This window comes from Stegodyphus dumicola, chromosome 9 (genome assembly GCF_044657685.1).
Source record: "Stegodyphus dumicola isolate Sdum_Otavi_A_Nest chromosome 9, ASM4465768v1".
Classification (NCBI taxonomy): Eukaryota; Metazoa; Arthropoda; class Arachnida; order Araneae; family Eresidae; genus Stegodyphus; species Stegodyphus dumicola.
Window position 1 is genome coordinate 48420824 of NC_140776.1, and position 20772 is coordinate 48441595.

The 20772-nt window shown below is 31.3% G+C and overlaps 1 protein-coding gene across 4 annotated transcripts in view; it reads right to left on the minus strand.

The window, feature by feature from the left end:
• LOC118191598 (AP-4 complex accessory subunit tepsin-like) overlaps nucleotides 1-20772 on the minus strand; it is a 72310-nt gene that overhangs the window by 18207 nt on the left and 33331 nt on the right. For 3 of the 4 annotated variants that reach the window (XM_035362415.2, XM_035362414.2, XM_035362416.2), the window contains 2 exons: nucleotides 19735-19815; nucleotides 13927-14163 (listed from right to left, as the gene is read on the minus strand). In XM_035362415.2, the coding sequence (XP_035218306.1) occupies nucleotides 13927-14163; nucleotides 19735-19815 (318 nt within the window). The remainder of the gene's footprint in view (nucleotides 1-13926; nucleotides 14164-19734; nucleotides 19816-20772) is intronic. The other variant, XM_085823417.1, reaches the window with a different exon arrangement.

Below are 20772 nucleotides of genomic sequence, written 5' to 3' on the forward strand. Positions count from 1 at the left end.
TTTATTGAGTTCAGAGTTAGTTCTTCTTCTCCAGATATTGTTACACTTTATGCCACCAAAAATACTTCTCAAAATTTTTCTTTCAAAGACAGAAATTATAGTTTTAGCTTTTTCTGCCATTGCCAGGTCTCAACAGAGTATGTAAGAATGGGTCTGATTAAGCTTTTGTAAATTAAAATCGTCATTTTTCTGCTAGTGAAGTTAGACGTCAAGTATTTTTTTAGACCAAAAAAGCATCGGTTAGCCTCTGTGACTCTACTACAGATCTCAGGCATTAAATCATTGAGAGTACTAACTTCTGATCCTAAATATTTTAATTTTCTAACAATTTCAAATGTGTAATTCCGAATTTCAAAACAGGGGCTGCTGTTATTACCACATGGCATGAATTTAGTTTTATTTTGGTTGATTGCTAGATGCATTTTGCTGGCTGCAGCCTCTAGAGATGTAAAAGCCTTTCTAAGTGACTCGGGAGTGCATGAGACTATGTCAATATCATCAGCAAATGCAAAAATCTGAACAGACTTGTTATAGATAGTTCCACAAGTATTAATGTTGAAGTTTTTTATGATTTTTTGGAGGGCAAGGTTAAAAAGCAAGCAAGCCAGTGCATCACCCTGCCTGAGCCGATTTGAAACAACAATAAGCTCAGAGAGATTATTCTGGATTTTAACCCTAAGTTTTGTCTCAGTAAGAGTAATAGTGACCAAATTTATATGTTTTTCAGGTATTGCAAATTCTCTCATAGCTTCAATTAAATATTTTCTGTTTACTGAATCATAGGCAGTCTTAAAATCAACAAAAAGGTGGTGCGTTGCAGTGTGTTGAATATCTGAAAATTATTAGTTTTTAATACTTTTTTAAACTTTGACTTAACTGAACACATGGTGCCAGACAAAACTAACTAAAAAAATAATATAATCCAAAACATATCTAATTCATAATAATCAAAAGATCAATCAAATAAATCATCGTATATCATATCGAACAATCAATCGTATATCATATCTTATCAATCGTATAGTGCTATTAGTTTAGTACGAGTACAATAGGGCGCATTGTGAAGCCCACTAGGGAAAAATCAATAACCTCAAATTCAATTAAACTCCATGTTTCTTAAAAGCCTCCTGGCTCAAACAAATAGAGGGGACATGACAGACCACAGTAAATTATACACAAGATAAATACACAAATGCAATTAAATTTTAAACACACATTTATTAAATTCTAGAATATTATTATATTACTAAATAATGGATAACTGATCAGTATCCTATTAGCTATTTTACTATGAAAAGTAGCACATAATGTCACACGCAATTACAGCTTACATAAATTAATATACCTTAAGATGGAAAATAACACATATCTCATTCCAAAATTAACATACTCATATTAATTTGTAAGTTTACTATTTTTGACATTCAATAGCTCACTAATTAAGCTGGTAAAACAAATCTTTAAACCTTCATTTACAGACTTTAAATTAATTGGTTATTATTCAAAATATTCTAATAATTTAGTAGTTTACTTATATAAAATAAATAATTTTCATTTAAGTAATTTGAAAAGATAGGTAGACAAAAAAAAAAAAAAACAAATCACTCACAGAGTGAAGTCCATACCACACCCATTACTCAGGAATACCTTCGTATACTGATTAATAAGGCAATTTGACAGCTCCACAGATCGTCCAGTGTCCAAAGTTTACTCGAGCACCACATTATTCCTTCTGTCCCTTATTCACAAAATCCTTGTTAATGGAGACAGACAGTTCTTGCGAATTTTAAAGATGACTTGGTTGAAACACCACTGAAGCTGTCCTTACAATTAACAAATTCCAGAGCATGGAATGATGAAAAAAATCGACACAGCTGACACAGGCAGAATAAACAGCAACGCACAAGTCAAAGTCGGGAAAAACAGGAATACTGCATCAGGATCACCATGAGAATCTGCATTACAAGTCTTGGAACAAGAGAATCAAAATTCTTTGCTGAGCTCTACGCCTTATGCCAACGCAAATTCTTGCCAGCTAAAAGCCAAGAGAAAATCATATCCGCTGCTCGCTGGTTCACACCACCGCTGCAAGGCAAGGCTGCAACAGGGAAAACGTCACAATCTTTTTTTTCAGCTTAACTTCACATCAAAGAACTCAAATCAGACTCCAAATCCGACGCAATAGCCGGCGCTCGCGAGAGCAAGACCCGCAAGGGGTCAAGCCCCCACTCTTTCTCTTCTTCCTGTTAGCTTGAAAATCAGAAGCAGAATATGAACTCTAGCCTGGTGCAAGCACCCAGGAAATCTGTTTTCTCCGCCTCTGTGAGTTCATAGGCTTTCAAAAATCATAAAATTAAAATCACACCAATGCCAGAATTTTACTTTATCTAGACCGAGAAAATGACACACCCATGATGATTCAAACACCAGAAATCTGACAATGCAGTCCAAGAAACATCTGTACACACAACGTGAGAAAAAAAAATGGACCCCCCAAACTAACAAGCAGAACTAAGCTTTACGAGAATTCAATTTCCTAAACTTTGTACAACCCCCATTGTCTTGAAGTAAGCAAAACTGCAACTATAACAAAGCGAAGGCAAGACGATTTTCATTTCACACGGAATTAGTAAAACGCGACAAAACAGCACCTTACTGCTTCCACTGTTAGTAAAAAGGCCATAAACCAGATGGCTCTTGCAACCGTTTCCTGTCGTTGTTACACTACACTTTCAAGAACTACCAGTTAAATAAGGCTTTAACAGTTTAAGAATACTTTTTTCCAGATTAAAATATACATGAATACAAATAAAAATATTAGAATAAGAATAACTTAAAACACATATTAATAATTAAAATTTGCGACATAACAAATGCCATATTTATTAGCTTTTTCCCAAAATTTGCCTAATGTTAAACATTTGCTCTGCTGTAGATCTTCCTTTGTGGAAACCACATTGGTAATCACTTACAATATTTTCTGTATAAGCTACTAGTCTACTGAAAAGTATATTGGTAAATAGTTTGTGGAAAACACAAAGGAGACCGATTTCCCTGTAGTTGGTACATTCCAAAATGTCTCCTTTTTTGTGTATAGAGGATACTGTAGGACAAATGATGCTCAGTTTCCAATCTTTGGGTAAAACTTCTTGGTTCCAAACTGATTCGATGAGGTGGTGTATTTTCTCAATGTTTTGACCAGCAGCACTTTTAATAAGTTCTGAAGTAATCAAGTCAGGGCCTGGGGCCTTGTTATTTTTTAGCTTTTTAAGCATTTTGAGCTTTTTGAGTTTTAGTGCTAACTTTTTTAGTACTAAATTTTGCTATGATTAAAATGTCAGCGATTTTGCACACTGTTTAAGCTTACCAGATTTAATGCTTCTTAATCATAGCAAATAAGAATAGATTCATATTTTAGATTTAATGCCCTTCTAGAAAATAGGTAAAACTGCTTTTATCATTTACTTCCTTTTTATACTTATGAATAATAAGAATTTATTTTGGTCTTTTTTTTTTTTTTTTTTTGTTTTGTTTTGTTTTGTTTTGTGTGTGTGTGTGTGTGTGTGTGTGTGTGTGTGTGTGTGTGTGCATAAAACCCTTAAGAACTGTTAACTCTTTCAAAATGTTTCTATTATGTAGGCAATTTTGTCTGATTTATCAGGAGATAAATAAGAGACAACTGCATGAATAATAGTTTTTGTGATTTTCATTCATTCATTGATTGATTTCATTCAATAATTGCTTTCAATGATTTTCATTCATTATAAATTAAACTTATCTTTAGACCCTCTTTTAAGATGACATCTGCCAAAAAGTATTTAAATATCATTAAAGCTCGCTTAACTTCTAAATTGAATCAAAACATCAGTTACCTTGTATAAAATTTCGCCCAGTTTTATTTGCTGAAATTCCTATACTCTTCAAGAGATAAAGGGAATTCAGACAAGTTAAAAAAAAAAAGTTTATCTTTAAAAAAGGAATGCTATTTTGTCTGTAATAAGGCGTATGTCAACTTACTATTAAATGTATGAGAATTAGGATTGGATTACGGAAAAGCACGTGAACGCTATCTGCATAAGGGGATGGATGCTTTAGGGTAAACCTTTTTAAGAGAAAATTGCTCACATTTACGTTCCTAATGGGAAACTCCATATGTAATCAACCCGTTTTCCAGGTTTGATTGGATTAATTTTGTTCGCTTACTGAATTACATCAAAGCACAAAATTATCTGTATAAGGGAATTGATGCCTTTGTGAAGGACTTTCTAAGAGAAGCTGGCTTGTTACACAAAACCATGAATGTAACCCTTTAGCCAGGATTCAAACCCGAGCGAGCTACAAGTGTTCAGCCACCTTTAACGCTCTATTGAAGGGCCCGTAAAAACTGATAAAGAAAAAGTATTGAAATAACAGGTTTAATTTACTAACCCATATTTCTCAATCGACAGTACATAAATTAGGAATATGAGGGGATTATTTGTGAATAAATAAACTGTATTGCACTCTTCTCCACTATTTCATATTACGATGGAATTATTGCAAAGTTATTTCACATGAATTAATTTTGCTCCGTTCATGATTTTTTATTTTTTCAAAGAGAAAATTTCACACTTTAAATAAAAAAATACATGAGAAGATACTTTATGCAAAATTTGACATGCACAGTTTTCTTAATTTTACTTTTAAAACATTCCAGGGTAATCATTTTCATTACTGGAAGAAATATGAACAACAGATTTACTACATTGTAAGTGTCAACACCCAGTATGCCCTTATTCTTTTGAAAACGTTAAAAATTACTCTTTCTAAAATAAATTAGAAAATATATTATGTTTATGTACAAATAAAATATTCGTTGAAAATGAAATAGACCTTTGGATATAACAATGGTTTTAGACAAAATTTCTGCCCATGAAAGGAAATTGACATATAATTCTTCATAAACATTTAAAACTGTTCTGAAAAATATTTTTGATGATTGCATGTATAGGTCACAGATATTTTTTCCTTGGCTAACATAAAGAAAAGCCAATTTTACAAAGAAAAATTCTTGTTAAAGATATACATCCTTCGCCTGATAGTTCAATGTAATATTTGTTAAAGTTAAATGATGAAACGCAACCAATATATCTCCGATTTTCTTTTTTATATTATAACAAAATTATCGAAAAAAGCAGATTTAAAGCTCTGTTATTGTTATATAAAGCTTTATTATTGCTGTAGGTTCATTTCAAAATCTAACTGTATTGAATCTCATTCTAATCATCTAATAGTAATAAACATTATTAATGAATTTATTATTATTATTATTTCATTAAATTAGTCATTACCATTATTTTGTTAATGAAAATATGTTATTAAAAATCGCATTCCAACCTGCAGACTTACAAAGCTAGTTCGTATTAATTATATTTTGTAAAATTTTGTTCTCGTTCTCTAATTTCTAATACAAAAATATGCGAATATAAATAAAGTGTGAAAACAAAGTTATAAAATTCACATATTATTGCCATGATTGATCAGAAATAGTAAATGAAATATAAACATTGTATACATTTTGTTCTAAATAAATAGTGCACTGGATACATATCCAGTGCACTATTTATTTAGAACTTCATTTAAATGAAAGCAAAATAATCATAAAAAAAAATTGCAAATCTAGCAACCCATCTACTATGGCACAGCATCCAACAAACATGTAAATTTTGCATCCTTGGAAGAGACTAACAACTTTTCTCATTAGGAAAATGTCAAAGAGGGGGCAAAAGTGTTTTGGATCACGCCAGTTTGAAGGCTATATTATGAGAGTTTTGCCCAGGTTTTAGAAGGTTAAATTCAAATTGCATTCCTTGCAGAAATGGCGTAAGAGAATTATTTAAATTCAATTTAACTACATTCTTTTGAAACAATTTCATTTGTACTTAGCAGCTTTTAGCACTAATTAGCTAGTTAATTTTTTTCAAAATGAAACTTTTAAGTTCTAATAGTTTGGTTTTCTTTAGTTTATGAATTATAATTTTTGCACTTTATTTAAATTTTACTTACAGTTTCTGTTTAAATACAATACAGTACAAAGTCTGTAATCCGGACTTGTTGGGACTTCGGCGATTCCGGATTATAGATCATCAATTTAAATCTGGTAAGATGGCATGCAGAAATTATACAATTAAAAATATGAAACAGTAATTTACAAAATAAAGAGCAATTACCATATTTGACAGCATATAAGACGCACTTTTTTTTCCTAAATTTGGTGTCAAAAAAGTTACCTGTGTCTTATACGTGAAGGACACAGGTTAACTTTCAATACTGAATGCTATTTTTAGTCCGGATAAAGGTCTAGACCAGGGGTCGCCAAAGTGGTCTATATAGACCCCTAGGGGTCTATTTAACAACAGTAGGGGTCTATCTGACCCAAGGGGTCGAATGGGGGTCTATTGGGACTCAAAGGAAAAACAGTTCTTAATACGCAAATCACACATATCTAACTGTGTACGTAAAAATTTAAAATATTTTTATAATTGACTTAATATTATATTCTTTATAGAAAATAAAATAATAAATCATAAAACAATCTGCCCCTTTTTTCCTTATGGGTTTTCGTATGTATACCGTGACGTCACAACTTGACCTTGTGACCAGTTTGTAATTTGCACGACTCATAGTATGTAGCCAGAAGAGCGATTGAGGCTTATCCGTGTCTCTTGCTGGCAAACCCATCAACCAATTAGGAGCCTTTGGCGCAGACTTGGCGAGCGACGACACTGCCATTGGCTTTGTATGTATTATGCGCGAAGGGAATCTTCAGTACTCCGTTTTCTTTCTTCTTATGTGTGTGGTTTTAGTTCTTTTAGTTTTTTTCTTTTTTATATGGCAGTTACACATCGTGTCGTTCGTTCGCCCTTTGTCTCCATCGCAAACCATACGAGCCTTGCATATGAGTCAGATGCATATGTGCGCTTGTCCAATTCTACACTGGATGCTACAAACGCAAATATCATATGCATTTTCAGCTATCTTTGTGAACTGTGAACAGTATTAAATGCTTGTAGTGTCATTATTACTACTATTATATCTACCATCAGATAAATAGTTATTGTTTCTATAAAACTATTCATTTAGTTTTGATATCAATTTTAATTATTGTTACTTGTGGAAAGGTAAGCTTTAATAATGTGGATTAGTATAATATACCAACTTAATTTTAACTTATTTACAGAACACTAATTTAAAAATGACAGCTTTAATATCTAAAAAGAAATGTCGGTATTATTCATTGGATTACTTAAAATTTGGATTTATTTGTTCACCGACAAATGAAACTATTCCTATGTGTCTTATATGCGAAAAAACTTTTGGAAATGAATACATGAAACCGTCAAAAATGAAAGATCATCTTGAAAGGCTTCATTCAGATAAAAAAAAATGAAGAATTAGAATTTTTCAAAAAACTCAAAGAAAAATTCACATGTTGACCAACTCTAAAAAGTTTTATGAAACAGTCTACTGAAACTGAAAATGAAGGAGGATTAATTGCTTCGTACAAGATTTCGCTTAATATAGCAAAGAGGGGAAAACCCCATACAATCGCAGAAGAAATTGTTGTACCTGCAATTAAAGATGTCATTGAGAATGTGATGAAAAAAGACTCTACTAATGTTTTAAAGTCTTTGCCATTAAGTGCAAATTCTGTAAAACGGCGTATTGACAAAATGGCCGAAGAAATAGAAAACACAGTAGTTTCGGAGCTAAAAAATTGTAAGTTCTCTGTACAAGTTGATGAATCTCTTTTTGGCGTTTCTGCTATTCTTATGGCGTATGTTAGATATTTCAGTAAAATTAAAGGAGAAGTCATTGATGAATTTTTATTTGCTAAATATCTTGAAACCGATGGAAAGGGAGTGACAATTTTTAGATGTTTACAAGAATATTTAAATAAATATGACATTCCGCTTGAAAATATAATAGCAGTAGCCACAGATGGCACACCTTCTATAGTAGGGCGTTACCAAGGTTTTGCTACATGCCTCAAAGAAAAAGTGCTTGGTATTCGTACTATTCATTGTGTGTTGCATAGACACAAATTAGTAGCAAAATATATGAGTTTAGAGTTACATGAAGCTTTACAGTTTTGTATTAAATCTATTAATCAAATTAAAGCTCAACCTCTTAAATCAAGATTATTTGCCAAACTTTGTGAGGAAAACAATGAGTTATTTAACCAATTACTTCTGCACACCGAGGTTAGATGGTTGTCTAGAGGTGTATGCTTGCAACGGTTCGTCAATTTATTTGACTCCACAACAGAATTTCTGAACGAAATAAATCCTGTTCTAAGCAATGAACTCCAAAACAATAAGAACCATATTTTTTATTTAGCAGACTTATTTGGAAAATTTAATGATGTTCAAACAAAACTGCAAGGAAAAGATGCAACGATTATCCAAGCTCGGACAATACTGTTAGGCTTCCAAGCAAAATTAAATTTATTTAGATCTTCATTGCTACGTAAGGATTATAAGTATTTTTCAAATCTGCAACAATTAAAAATAAAAGAAGAAGACTTGAAAATATATACAAATCATCTTCAAAAATTAAGCGACGGTTCTAAACTGTGCTTTGTTGATTTGGAAAACATCGACATCCCTGATTGGATTATTGCGCCATTTTCGGCGCAAATTGATAACGTCGACATCAACATACAAGATGAGCTTGCTGAACTATTGTCCGATCTTGAAGCAAAAACGCTTATTAAAAATTTGACAATACATAAATTGTGGACTAATATAAATATAAAGCAAAAATATGTGAAACTTTACAAAATGGCTCAGCCATTTATGCTGGCGTTTCCAAGTTCGTATATGGTTGAAGCCAGTTTCAGTCACGTTAATTCAATTTTAAATAAAAACAGAAATAAATTAAATGTGGAGCTTCGAGGGGATTTACGGTTAAAATTGACTAATTTCGAACCCAATATAGCGAACCTTGCCAAGAAACACCAGGCGCACTCATCTCATTAAGAAGTAAAAAATCTGTAGCTACTTTACTTACTGTTTTTGATTTACTAAATATTTAGACTAATATATAGTTTTATTTTAATTACCTGAAAATTACCTTTGTGGGGGTCTATGGAGATTTCGAAAAATTATATAGGGGGCGATGATAAAAAAAGTTTGGCGACCCCTGGTCTAGACACACATAACGTTTTCTACATCTGCCATAATTATTTTGCGCATGCGGGAAATATCTGCCACCAAAAAGCGCCAAAGCTCGAAGCTGATGTCGAAGTTCGAACAGGTTCGACGGTCACATTACATCTATCGAGCTTTTCCTTCTTTACATACACTTTCTTTGACTCAGCCAACACACGTGTCAGTATCAGTGCTTAAAACTATTTGTTTAAAAAAAATACCCGGGAAAATATGACTACAGGAAACAAGAGATTAAGCTATACAATTCAGTATAAACTAGGAGTGTTAAACTACGCCAAAATGCATGGAAACAGAGCAGCAGCAAGGCATTTTGGTCCACCACCTACCGAAAAAATTATACGTACTTGGCGACTGCAGGAAGATCAACTGAAGACTGCTAAAAAACAAAAACATAACCTTCAATGCCCAACTCCATCTTGGCCTGAACTTGAAAATGCCGTAAAAATGTGGGTGATAGATAAGAGGAAACCTGGGATAAGAGTTTCAACCAAAATGATAATCAATGAAGCCAAAGGATTTGCAGAAAAACATGGGAATCAGAACTTTTCAGGGTCTGAGGGTTGGTGCTACAGGTTCATGAAAGGGCAAGGCTTATCAATGCGCACAAAAACAACTATTGCACAGAAAATGCCAGCAGATTATGAAGAAAAAATACTAGCATTTCATAGGTTTGTTATAAATGCACGCAAGAAAACTTCTTTTGAGCTCGGTCAAATAGGAAATATGGATGAAATTCCACTCACACTTGATGTACCATCCAACAAGACTGTGAGTATTAAAGGGTCTAAATCAATAACCATAAAAACCACAGGTCATGAAAAAACCTGGTATACTGTAGTTCTAACATGTGCTGCTGATGGCACAAAACTACCACCATTTTTCATATTCCAAAGAAAAACTTCCAACGGTGTAATTGTTCATGTTCATCCGAAAGGTTCGATGGACGAAGCTGGAATGAAACTGTGGTTACAGAACGTATGGGCAAAGAGACCTGATGGACTCTTAAGAAAACCCTCTCTTTTGGTTTTGGATCAGTTTAGTGCCCATAAAACTGAAACCATAAAAAATAAAGCAAGAGAATTAAAACCCCAGATAGCTGTCATTCCTGGTAGCCAATTGCAGCCTTTAGATGTATCGGTGAATAAGCCATTTAAGGAAAAGGTGCAAGAACGATGGAACAAGTGGATAGGAGAGCCACATCACACCCTCAAGTAAAATGAAGCGGCCCTCTATTTCAGAAGTGTGCGAGTGGGTAAAAAGATCTTGGGAGGACGTAAAGACTGAAGTAATTGTTAAGTCCTTTAAGAAGTGCAGAATCAGTAATGCTCTTGACGGAACAGAAGACGACGCATTATTCGAAGGCGATACTAGCGATGACGGAAACAGTAATGATGACGATATTCTCGTTTTCGATGATGATAATAGTGAAAAGGATTTTTATGGTTTTGAAAGTGATTAAAGTCTAATTTCATGATAGGCAACGTTTTCCTTGAATCCGTATTTTTTGTTGTTTCTGCTTTATTTTGTATTATGTTTGATTGCTCGCCGTTCATTCATTTATTCATTATTGAAATTTACATATCATGTTCAAAATAGCTTGCTGTTTGTTAATTTTCCTTAAAAAAATATGTTTGGTAATTGCATTCAATGATTTTTTTTTTTTTTTTTTTTTTTTTTTTTTTTGCTTTTACGAAATGTGAGAACTAAAAGAAACCCCATTTTAAGTTATTGTGGTGTCGTGCTATCGCGCGGACTATTGAAACATTTTTTCCTTGTGTGTGGCCTTCTAAATAAGGGTGCGTCTTATATGCCATCAAATATGGTATGATCTAAAGAGTATCAAATTTTACAAAAAAAAAAAAAAAAAAGCTTAATATTTATTTGTTTACTTTATTAAACATTTCTTTCAATGTAAGTTTTTTAAGTTGCTTCGTTTTTTGTGCTAATACTTTCTCTTTAATTCTCTCTTCTATAAACAGACATAATTTCTTGTTCAGTTACAAAGTTCCAATGTTCAAATCCTGTAATTGCTATGTCGAGAATACCGACTAACTTGTCAATTGAAATTTTTTCGTTTTCAATAACCTCTCTGTCACTTTCTTTAGTATCGGAAGCACGCATGTGTAAACTCTTTACTGGCTTTACGCGCACATTAAACGCACATGCGTAAATGCTTTACGTGCATGCGTAAGTTTGCGGCTTTGAGGTCCAGATTATAGATCATTCCGGATAATGAACATCCAGATTATGGACTTTGTACTATAGTTCATTTCAGCTTTAAATTTTAGTGAATTAAATTAGCAATACCATTGAAATTCCCAATTTTTTATGCTCTAAGAATTTAAATAATATTGTAGATTAGTTCGCAGCAATAATTAACCATTTATTTGTAATTCAATTTAATTTAAAATTTAATTAACAGTAATTATTTGCTTTTTACGAATAGAAAATGTTTGTTAAATTCAAATTTCATTTCTTGCAGCAATGGCACAAGAGAATTATTTAAATTTAATTTAACTTTACTATATCCTTTTGAAACAAATGCCAGATAATGTTATATTCTGATAAAAAGGCCTTGCATACTTAGTGGTAAGCATGTTCAATCAGATTCTGTAATATATGCACAGATTTTACAAAGTGTAATGTCGCTTATGACTTTGGTAGCTTAAATGCTAGGGCAAATCTCTCTTTTTTTTTTTTTTTTTTTTAAGTGATTGTAAAAATTTTAAGACCAGATCAATGTTTGTGATGTTTTATGATGATTAGAAAATGTACTGATACTGAGTGCTTAATGCCAGACAGAAATCAAATTCTTTGCATTTGAACTTCTCCTCAGAGAAATTTTACAACAAATAATGTTTTTAATATTTTATTTTTGAATATTAAATTATTAATTTGAAATTAAAAATTAAAAAACAAATTTTTACAATGTTATTTTGTTTTTCAAAATGTGAATTTCTATAAATGCAACTGTAATTATAACTTTTTATCTGCTTATCTTTTTTATTAATATTATTTAAAGAATCAGATGCCGGTTACTGAATGGATATTTCACACATTAGATTAAACCAAATTTTTTAAATCTTTTTGTTCTCTGACAATTGTAGAAATGATTGTTTTAAGGATACAATTTTCTCCAGAGGACAGAATGTACAACTATCATCAATGTTAAAAAGATGGCTTTCTAAATAATTTTATTAATCATTACAAACATACACATCATCAATGTTAATTGTGAAACAACATATTCTCAGTTATATTTCTCATTGTGATGAATAGTGCATTCTTTGATTTTTTATAATCATAGACTAGAGATTAAAAGCTTTTGACTTGGGGAACGTGAAAAAGTAAATATGTCCTTCCTGTGACTACAATCACAGATCTTCCAGTTACTAGCTGGATGTGCAAACCATTATATTTCAAGGACATGCATCAGAAAAAGTTAGTCAGATTTGAAATTATTAATATGGAAATTCAATTACCAATTAAAATTTTTGATTAGTTATTGCAACATATTGATAGCTTACCTGAGAGGCACACTTCAAGTAATTTGTCAAACTTTGTGTGTGCATGAAAAGAGTAATTTGAGTGCAAAGGGCTAATATATATTTACATTGGAAAAATATCTTTCTCTCTCTTTATATATTTATATTTAAAAATTTCTTGTTTTCTGTGTCATTTTATAACCAATGAAGAAATACTAATTTTATTATACACATTTCAAAAATTTATGCTGTTAAAGTAACACAAACTTTTGAAAATTTCAGGACAATGAAATGATGTTATTTCAGTTTCAAGAGTTCACCACTAGCTGAGCACTTAAAGACTGCTAAATACTGGTAGTTTGTCCTAGATCCAAACTCAAGCGAATAGGCTGGCTTCGTGGTTGGGTTTCATAGTTTTCCCAAGAGACTATGAATCAGTCTCCCTTAGAAAGTCCACCATAAAAAGGCATCCCTTTCCTTACGTAGATAGCTCTTGTGTCCTTTGCCATATTCAACTAATACCAATATTTCAAGAACATTCACAACATTACATTTCACATAATAACAACATTTCAATTTTAATTTATGTCAGAAAACTGACTTTTGCTTATTTATGTTACCAGTCAGTCAGCTGATAACATATGGAATTTTAAAAAAGTTTATGTACAGATAGTTGGTGTGTAAAACAAACCGGCATTTTTTCAAGTATTTTATAATAAAAGAAGATCATCTCACAGATAAGAAAACCTAATGTATATAAATTTAATGTGCTAAATGTTTTCTATAAGAAAATTTACTAAATAACCAGTCCCTGTGACAGTATTAATTGAATATGTTTTTAATGTAATCATGGAATAGGAATATTTCTCTTTGGAAAGCACAAAAATATATCATTGAATCTGCAGCTGTTTATATGTGACATTTTAAAAGAAAAATGAATTTAAAAGTAGCAGACAATATTTCTCAAGATAAATATAAATTGTTGCCAGAAATTTTTATTTCAAAACATTTGCTTTATTAAAAATTATTTACTTAAATCGTTCTAAAAATGAATAAACACCTTCTGTATAATTCAAACATTTATATATACATATTTTTAATTCTATGATCAAATTACCTTTTTAATTTTGTTTTCAGCTAATTTAAATTGTAAAATAAAATAAATTAAGGGTATTTAAATAATAATAATAGAAAAAGTATAAAAATATTTCACAAAAAAATTTTATCACCTCTGACTTTTCTTTTAGCATGAGCTAGAACTGTAGCTTGTTGAACAGACAAAGGTTTCTCTTCAAAACTTGATACATTACAATCTGACTGACTTTTATCAATAATAAGTGGCTTGTATTTAGGAATAGACTCATTGAGATAAGACATTTGGATAGCTTGCTTTTCTTTATCATTAGATGCTTTGAATTTCTCAACGAGGTTTGTAAGGCCATCACTAACTTTTTCCGTAACAGACTCTAGAAAATGTGCAAACTAAATTTCATTTATGGTATCAAATCAATGTTTAAGGGCATTTTCCAGATTATACTGTTGAACATTAAAATTACAATACTTTTCTAGAATTTCTAAAATTAAAATGAAAAAGATGATATTGAATGAAATTTACAAAAGTAAAAAATACAATACATCTGAAATTAATTTCAGTATAGATTTTAATTTTTACTTATATTTTATTACAAGTATGAATCAGAAATTCAAGTTGCCCTGCATAATTGAAATACATAATTTGCTTTATTTATTTTGAGGAAGTATGGTTAAATGTTAGAAATATTTTTAAACATGATTTCATTTAAATTCAATTAATAATGGATTATAGTTTTGGTAATTCAACAAAACAAAAATGTCATTATGTCTTTTAAGCATAAACTTCCTTTTACACAAAGAAATGTTAACATTCTTAAGAAGGTATCAGACATATCATAAATTCCCTTAATTGTTAATAAAATGCATTTATTAACTTCTCTGAAGATGATTAAAAAATCATTAATAAAAAAACTCTAGTAATGAATTAATAGCAATGTTGTTTAGCAAAATACAGTGGTACTTTGGTATATGTCATCTTTCCATTGCAGATCTTTAAACGCATACGAAATTGTGCGTTTACCAAATAACTTTTCCATTATAGAATAAAGAGAAAAGAATCAATCTAATAAAAAAATCCTATTGTTATTATTATAGCACTATTTAATAAAATTCAAAGCATGAAATACATACTGTACATAAATGAAGCACTGCACATGATATTGTACACTGTGAAAAAAAAGGGGGGACACTTCTATACCTCCCGTTCCACTGGGCCCATTGAAAAAATTCAAATTGCGTTTTTTCATGTTCCAAAAGCTCGATTTAGGACACAATATTAGATTTATATATAGCATTGTTATAACATAAGTATTTTGACACAAAATCGGAATTTTTCTGAAATAACATGCCAATTTCTTTCCATATTTCGATTCTACAACTCATATTATGCCTAAACATTAAATTTTGTTAAATTTGGTGCAAAATTTACGGAGAAATTCAAAAATTTATCTCGACAAATATTTTTCAGTTTTCGCCAAGAATAATTCACTTGGCGAACTTCTTAATATATGGCAAACTATTTTCCTTTCCCTTCCATTGCGCAGGAGCAGGGGTGAAAGTCACCTCGTTCCTACTTTCAAATAATTTTAACAAAGTGCCTAAAACCGCATTTGATGTTATTATCGCTTTCAACAAATATGCCAAATTAAAAAACGCACTAAAATATTAATCTTCTAATATCTTCAGAAATTTTGAATAAAAAACTGTAATTTTTTTGCAGGTACGCTTAGTAATACGTGTACTTTAAGATGATGGTAAAAATGTTATAGATTATAATTCAAATTTTTTTAAAAAAATCTATAAATATTTACTTAAAAATACAATTTTTAAAAATAAATCATAAAAAATGGACGAATTTTATGTGGAATGAACCTAAATTTCGAAATGTGAAATGAAGAATCAAATAAGTTTAATAACAAAAGAGAGATTAATAAATACAGTCAAAAGTCTTTCAGCCGGACTCATCGGGACTTCGGCGATTCCGGATTATCGGCTTTTCCAGATTATAGATCATCAGTTTAAATCTGGTAAGATGGCATGCAGAAATTATAAAATTAAAAATATGAAACTGTAATTTATGAAATACAGAGCAATTATGATCTAATGGCTATCAAAATTTACACAAAAAAAAAAAAAAAAGCTTAATATTTATTTGTCTACTTTATTAAACATTTCTTTCAAAGCGTGCATGCGTAAAGCATACATTATGCATAGTCGAAATTATAAAATTGCAACCAGAAAACTATTTGATGTGTACTCATAATATTTATAATGACGAGGAATTTGATTTAAATCATATCAAAAAAGGAATACATCGAGATGAAATACTACATTTAGTAAGGAATTATAAGCTGAATAAAATAAAAACATCTGCCCTGAAGATAAGGATAGTGCTGACAGATCAACTTCCAGTTCATTGTGCACCACGACGTTTAATATTTAATATTTCCTTCTTGCCAATTTTAACAAAATCTTGCTTAAAATTTCTACCATACATTTTTTTAATAATAATGGTAACAATATAATAATGACATAATATGAAATCAAATAAAATAACATGCATATATCATATGCCAATTAAAACTGAAACAATAATTTTAATATAATGCCCATGTAACATTTAGTTAGTCAGAACATAATTATCAGACACATACTTCAGAGGTGTTTACTTTGTGGTTACAATATTATACATATTATGCAGCTCTGGGAGTATTACAGAGCCTAAAAAACTAATGCAACTTGAAAAATTTATTAATTTTAAATACCATAATGCAGATTAAGAAGAAAAAAGAAAGAAATAAAAGTAGAAATATACTAAACAAAATCATTCCATAAAACTTCTGAGTGGCATGACTGCCACCTAGCCATGCGATCTTATGTCACTTGATGAATATTATCTTATTATCTAAGATATTTTTCTTATTTTCATTAATGACCAGAATATTAGCTTAATGAATGAAAGGTTATAAAAACATAGACTGAAGTTATTAATTATGCAAATTTAGCAAACAAATACTGTTTAAATGCAGTTCTTCATAAGCGAATAAAATAAAAAAATAAAAAAAAAAAACTTTAACACAAAGAGGGTTAATCAAGATAATAAATGAATCAAATCAGATAACAGATTCTTATAATGTGAAATTGCTAATAATTTGATTAGCCTAATTCACACATTTCTGAAATAATACTGCTGTTGCTACATTTTAAAGGAAAGATTAGCTAGCATATTTAAGTTTTCAAATTCAAAGTTACGTTTTCTGTGTGGGATTTTTAAACGTTCAGGTAGTATGAAAATTTATTATAGATATTTAGCCTGAGAACAAGTATACACAAAAGAAGAAATCATAAGTTTTATTTTGAAATATTTATTATTACTGCAGACATTCTTACATAGGTCACTTATGCTTAGACCCAGTTCTAAGCATAAGTGACCTATGCAAACACATAGCCTGCCACCTAAATTCTGCTCACAAGTCACAGAAGTAAAATATTAAAATACTTTACTGTGTCATTAAGCCTGTTTACAAAAACATGTCTGAATGTTTAAGTGAATATGAATATATGAATGCTGAAATGCAGGTGTGATATATGAATGCTGAAACTACTTTTTAAAGATAGGACTGTTTCTTGTAGTTTATAATTTTACTGCAATAATTTTAATTTTGACTAGGCTTGTTACTTCCTTTGTAATGGATATTTCTTATAATTTTTCTAGGCAATCCTCTGTTTTTGCATCTAAAAATGACACCTCTGCTTTTAGTTTTAATTTTCATACATGCTTCTACAGATAATTTTTCTTTCTGTATTGCAACCTGTAACAGAAATAACAACTGAAATTACAATAAGCAGTGATTAGTCAGACTTTAAAGCTGAAGAGAAAACCATAAAATTTTTCTTCACACAGGATCTCATTTTTAAAATGACAAAAAATATCTAAAGAAATTTTTATGCGCACTCTTTAGAACACATTTACCCTAAATTATAATGTGCCCTTTGAATTTTCTCTCTTTGTGTGAGGGGGAGCTGATGGGGTGATTTCTACATCAAAAATAGCAGAACAGAAAAGCTTTTCTCAACTGAAGTTAAGAAAACCTTATCTGAGTGAATGTTTAATTTAAGAAAAGTTGAATTCCCTTGCATTTCTGTAGCTAAAAAATAATGTTAAAAAATTACAGTATAATGACTACAGCTTTGTTTTAAGAAAAGCATATGTATAATTCATTTATAACAGACTTCAAACGCTAAGAGTTTGCCTTAAATAAATAAAGCGTATTTCTGTTTGAAATATTAATATGTTTAATTTATACAGAGCATCATCAGCATTGATAGCCTAAGATACCAAAAATGCTGTAGCCGAACCTCTACATATACTACACTCATGTCCATAAATTAAGGATAATGGAAAATCAGTCAAAGGAAAAGTTAGAAGCAAAAGAAATTTGACTTATTTGTAAAGCTATTTATTAAACAAAAGGTAAAGAGCCAAAAAAGATGCCATGTGTTTGATATTATTTAAAAAATTAGCGGTTTTTTTCTCCCTGGAGCAAATTAAAAAAAAAAAAAAAAAACCTATTTACAAAAAACCAATATTACATGGTTGGTATGATTGTTAATACATTGTATGGCTCCCAGACAATGCAATAGAGTCCGTACAACGTCTAGGCATGCTGAGTATCAAATTATCGATCTGATCTTGGGGGATATTACACCACTCAAAAAGCAATGCTCTCCGAAGTTCCCGCAGACATGTAGGAGGAGGTTGATGGGCTGCAATTTGTCGGCCAAGCATGTCCCACACGTGCTCTACTGGATTCAAGTCCGGTGAGAATGCTGGCCAGTCCATACGGGTGATATCTTCCAATTGAAGGCATTCGCTTACGATGTTTGGACGGTGAGGACGGGCGTTGTCATCCATAAACACAAATTGTGTACCCATTGTGCCCCGAAACAAACGTACATGTTGTTCCAGAATGATGTCCCGATAGATTTGGCTTGTCATGGTTCCAATTTGAACATGCAGGTCAGTTCTGGAACCCAGAATAATTCCACCCCAAATGAGCACTCCTGCACCACCATAACGGTGTCGTTCAATGATGTTTTCTTGGTGGTAACGGGTACCTGGAGCTCTCCATATGAAAAGTCCAGCAAGAATCAGACTGCAAGCTAAACCTGGACTCATCAGAAAACATCATACAAGCCCACTGTTACGGTGTCCACAATGCATGCTCTCTACTCCAGGCTAACCGCAGGCGACAGTGAGTTGCAGTAAGTGGAACACATCTGACAGGTCTACAAGCATATAAACCAATCTGCCTTAAGCACGGTCTGCCTTGAAATTGTCATACCAGTGGCTGACGAGTGAGGCTGTGCTTCGCCTGTTTCTTTTGGCAGTAACTGCCAAATACCGGTCCTCATTCAGCATTGTAACTCTGGGGCGACCTGTGCTGTAACGTCTGCTCACATTACCATCATCTTGGAATCGTTGCCAAAGCCTGGAGATGACACTCTGGGCAATTCCAAGTTCGTCTGATACTTCCAGTTGGGTACGCACACATTTTCCAGACGGCCGATAATTCTACCACGTAAAAAATCATCCAAATGCGTCCTTTGTGTCATAACTACTCGGTTATTGCACTGAAATGCTTATAAAGCACCTGCAAACAATTTTACAATTTTACTGTATTTCTTTTATATCACTCTCTTACACTCTCGTCATTGTGACGTACCATTGGTGTCATCTGGTTACTTCCTGAAATTTGCATACGATTCTTGAAGATGTGTGTAGTGATTTTACAGGTGATATATTTATTTTAGAGTTTGATTTCCGCGTGACTCCAAATTATCCTTAATTTATGGACATGAGTGTAAATACATCTATTGGTCAAAATAATCAAAATATAAGCATTATTGCAATAACTGTTTTTTTAAATAAACATAAAATTTACTTTGTGTTTTTACAGTGTGTCCAAATCCTGGCATTTTTGTCAGACTTGCAGTTGATCCATAACCTCCCATCCCTGGTAAAGCTATAAAAAGAAATATGAATAATATTCTTACAATATATTACAATATTAACAAACTTTATGTAACACAAACATTTGAAAACTAATAAATACATTTTCCAGTAAACCTCTATTGCTAAAGAAATCAATTAATTTGTGACAATAAATCTAAATTCGAGAAATAAACTTACAATGCCTGTTAAGTGCTAAAATCATTGATATTTCTATAAATTGTTTCACACCTAACCTGGTTACAGAAATTTTGATTTGTTAAGAATTGCTATTGTGTGTATGAATTATGTCAGTCGATTAAATTAAGAACACAAATCTATAACAACATTTTTAATAGTTCAAAAAATATGGGAAAATAAATTCCTTTACATTTTATTCAACATTTGAGAATAATTATAGAATACTAAATTAGAAACAAAATTATCCAAAGTAAAGTTATTCTATTTAATGTTATTTGAAGAAATAACCTAATGGCTAAATATTACCATATGTGGTAAGCAAAGAAATTTATGAAAAAGTCTTACTTTCAAAAATTCTGTTTAAGGATAGACAGATTGTGACCAATAGAATTTGAAATACAAATATTATATGACAATTCATAACATACAAAAGAAAATGCAACACTGACTTCAGTGGCAAGATAATTTTGATGCTACCTAAGTAAAAGCTGTTTGTCAAGCATTTTTGTGTCAATATGAAAACACAGGCACAGCATGCTGTATGTTTCTTTAAAAATTGGTGGACTGATTTGTAGAGACATAATTATTGTAAAGCTTAGCTCAAAACTTTCAGAAAGGCACATAACTCTTCAGTCATGAGAGATTATACGATTATTCAATAAATTATTCATTAGTGTAAATCAGGATTCAATGCTACTGTAAAAACAAGAATCCTAAGTGGTCAATCAAGAGAGGGATGAAAATGATCATCCAATAAATCAGACTAAGCAACAATTCCAAACATCCAATG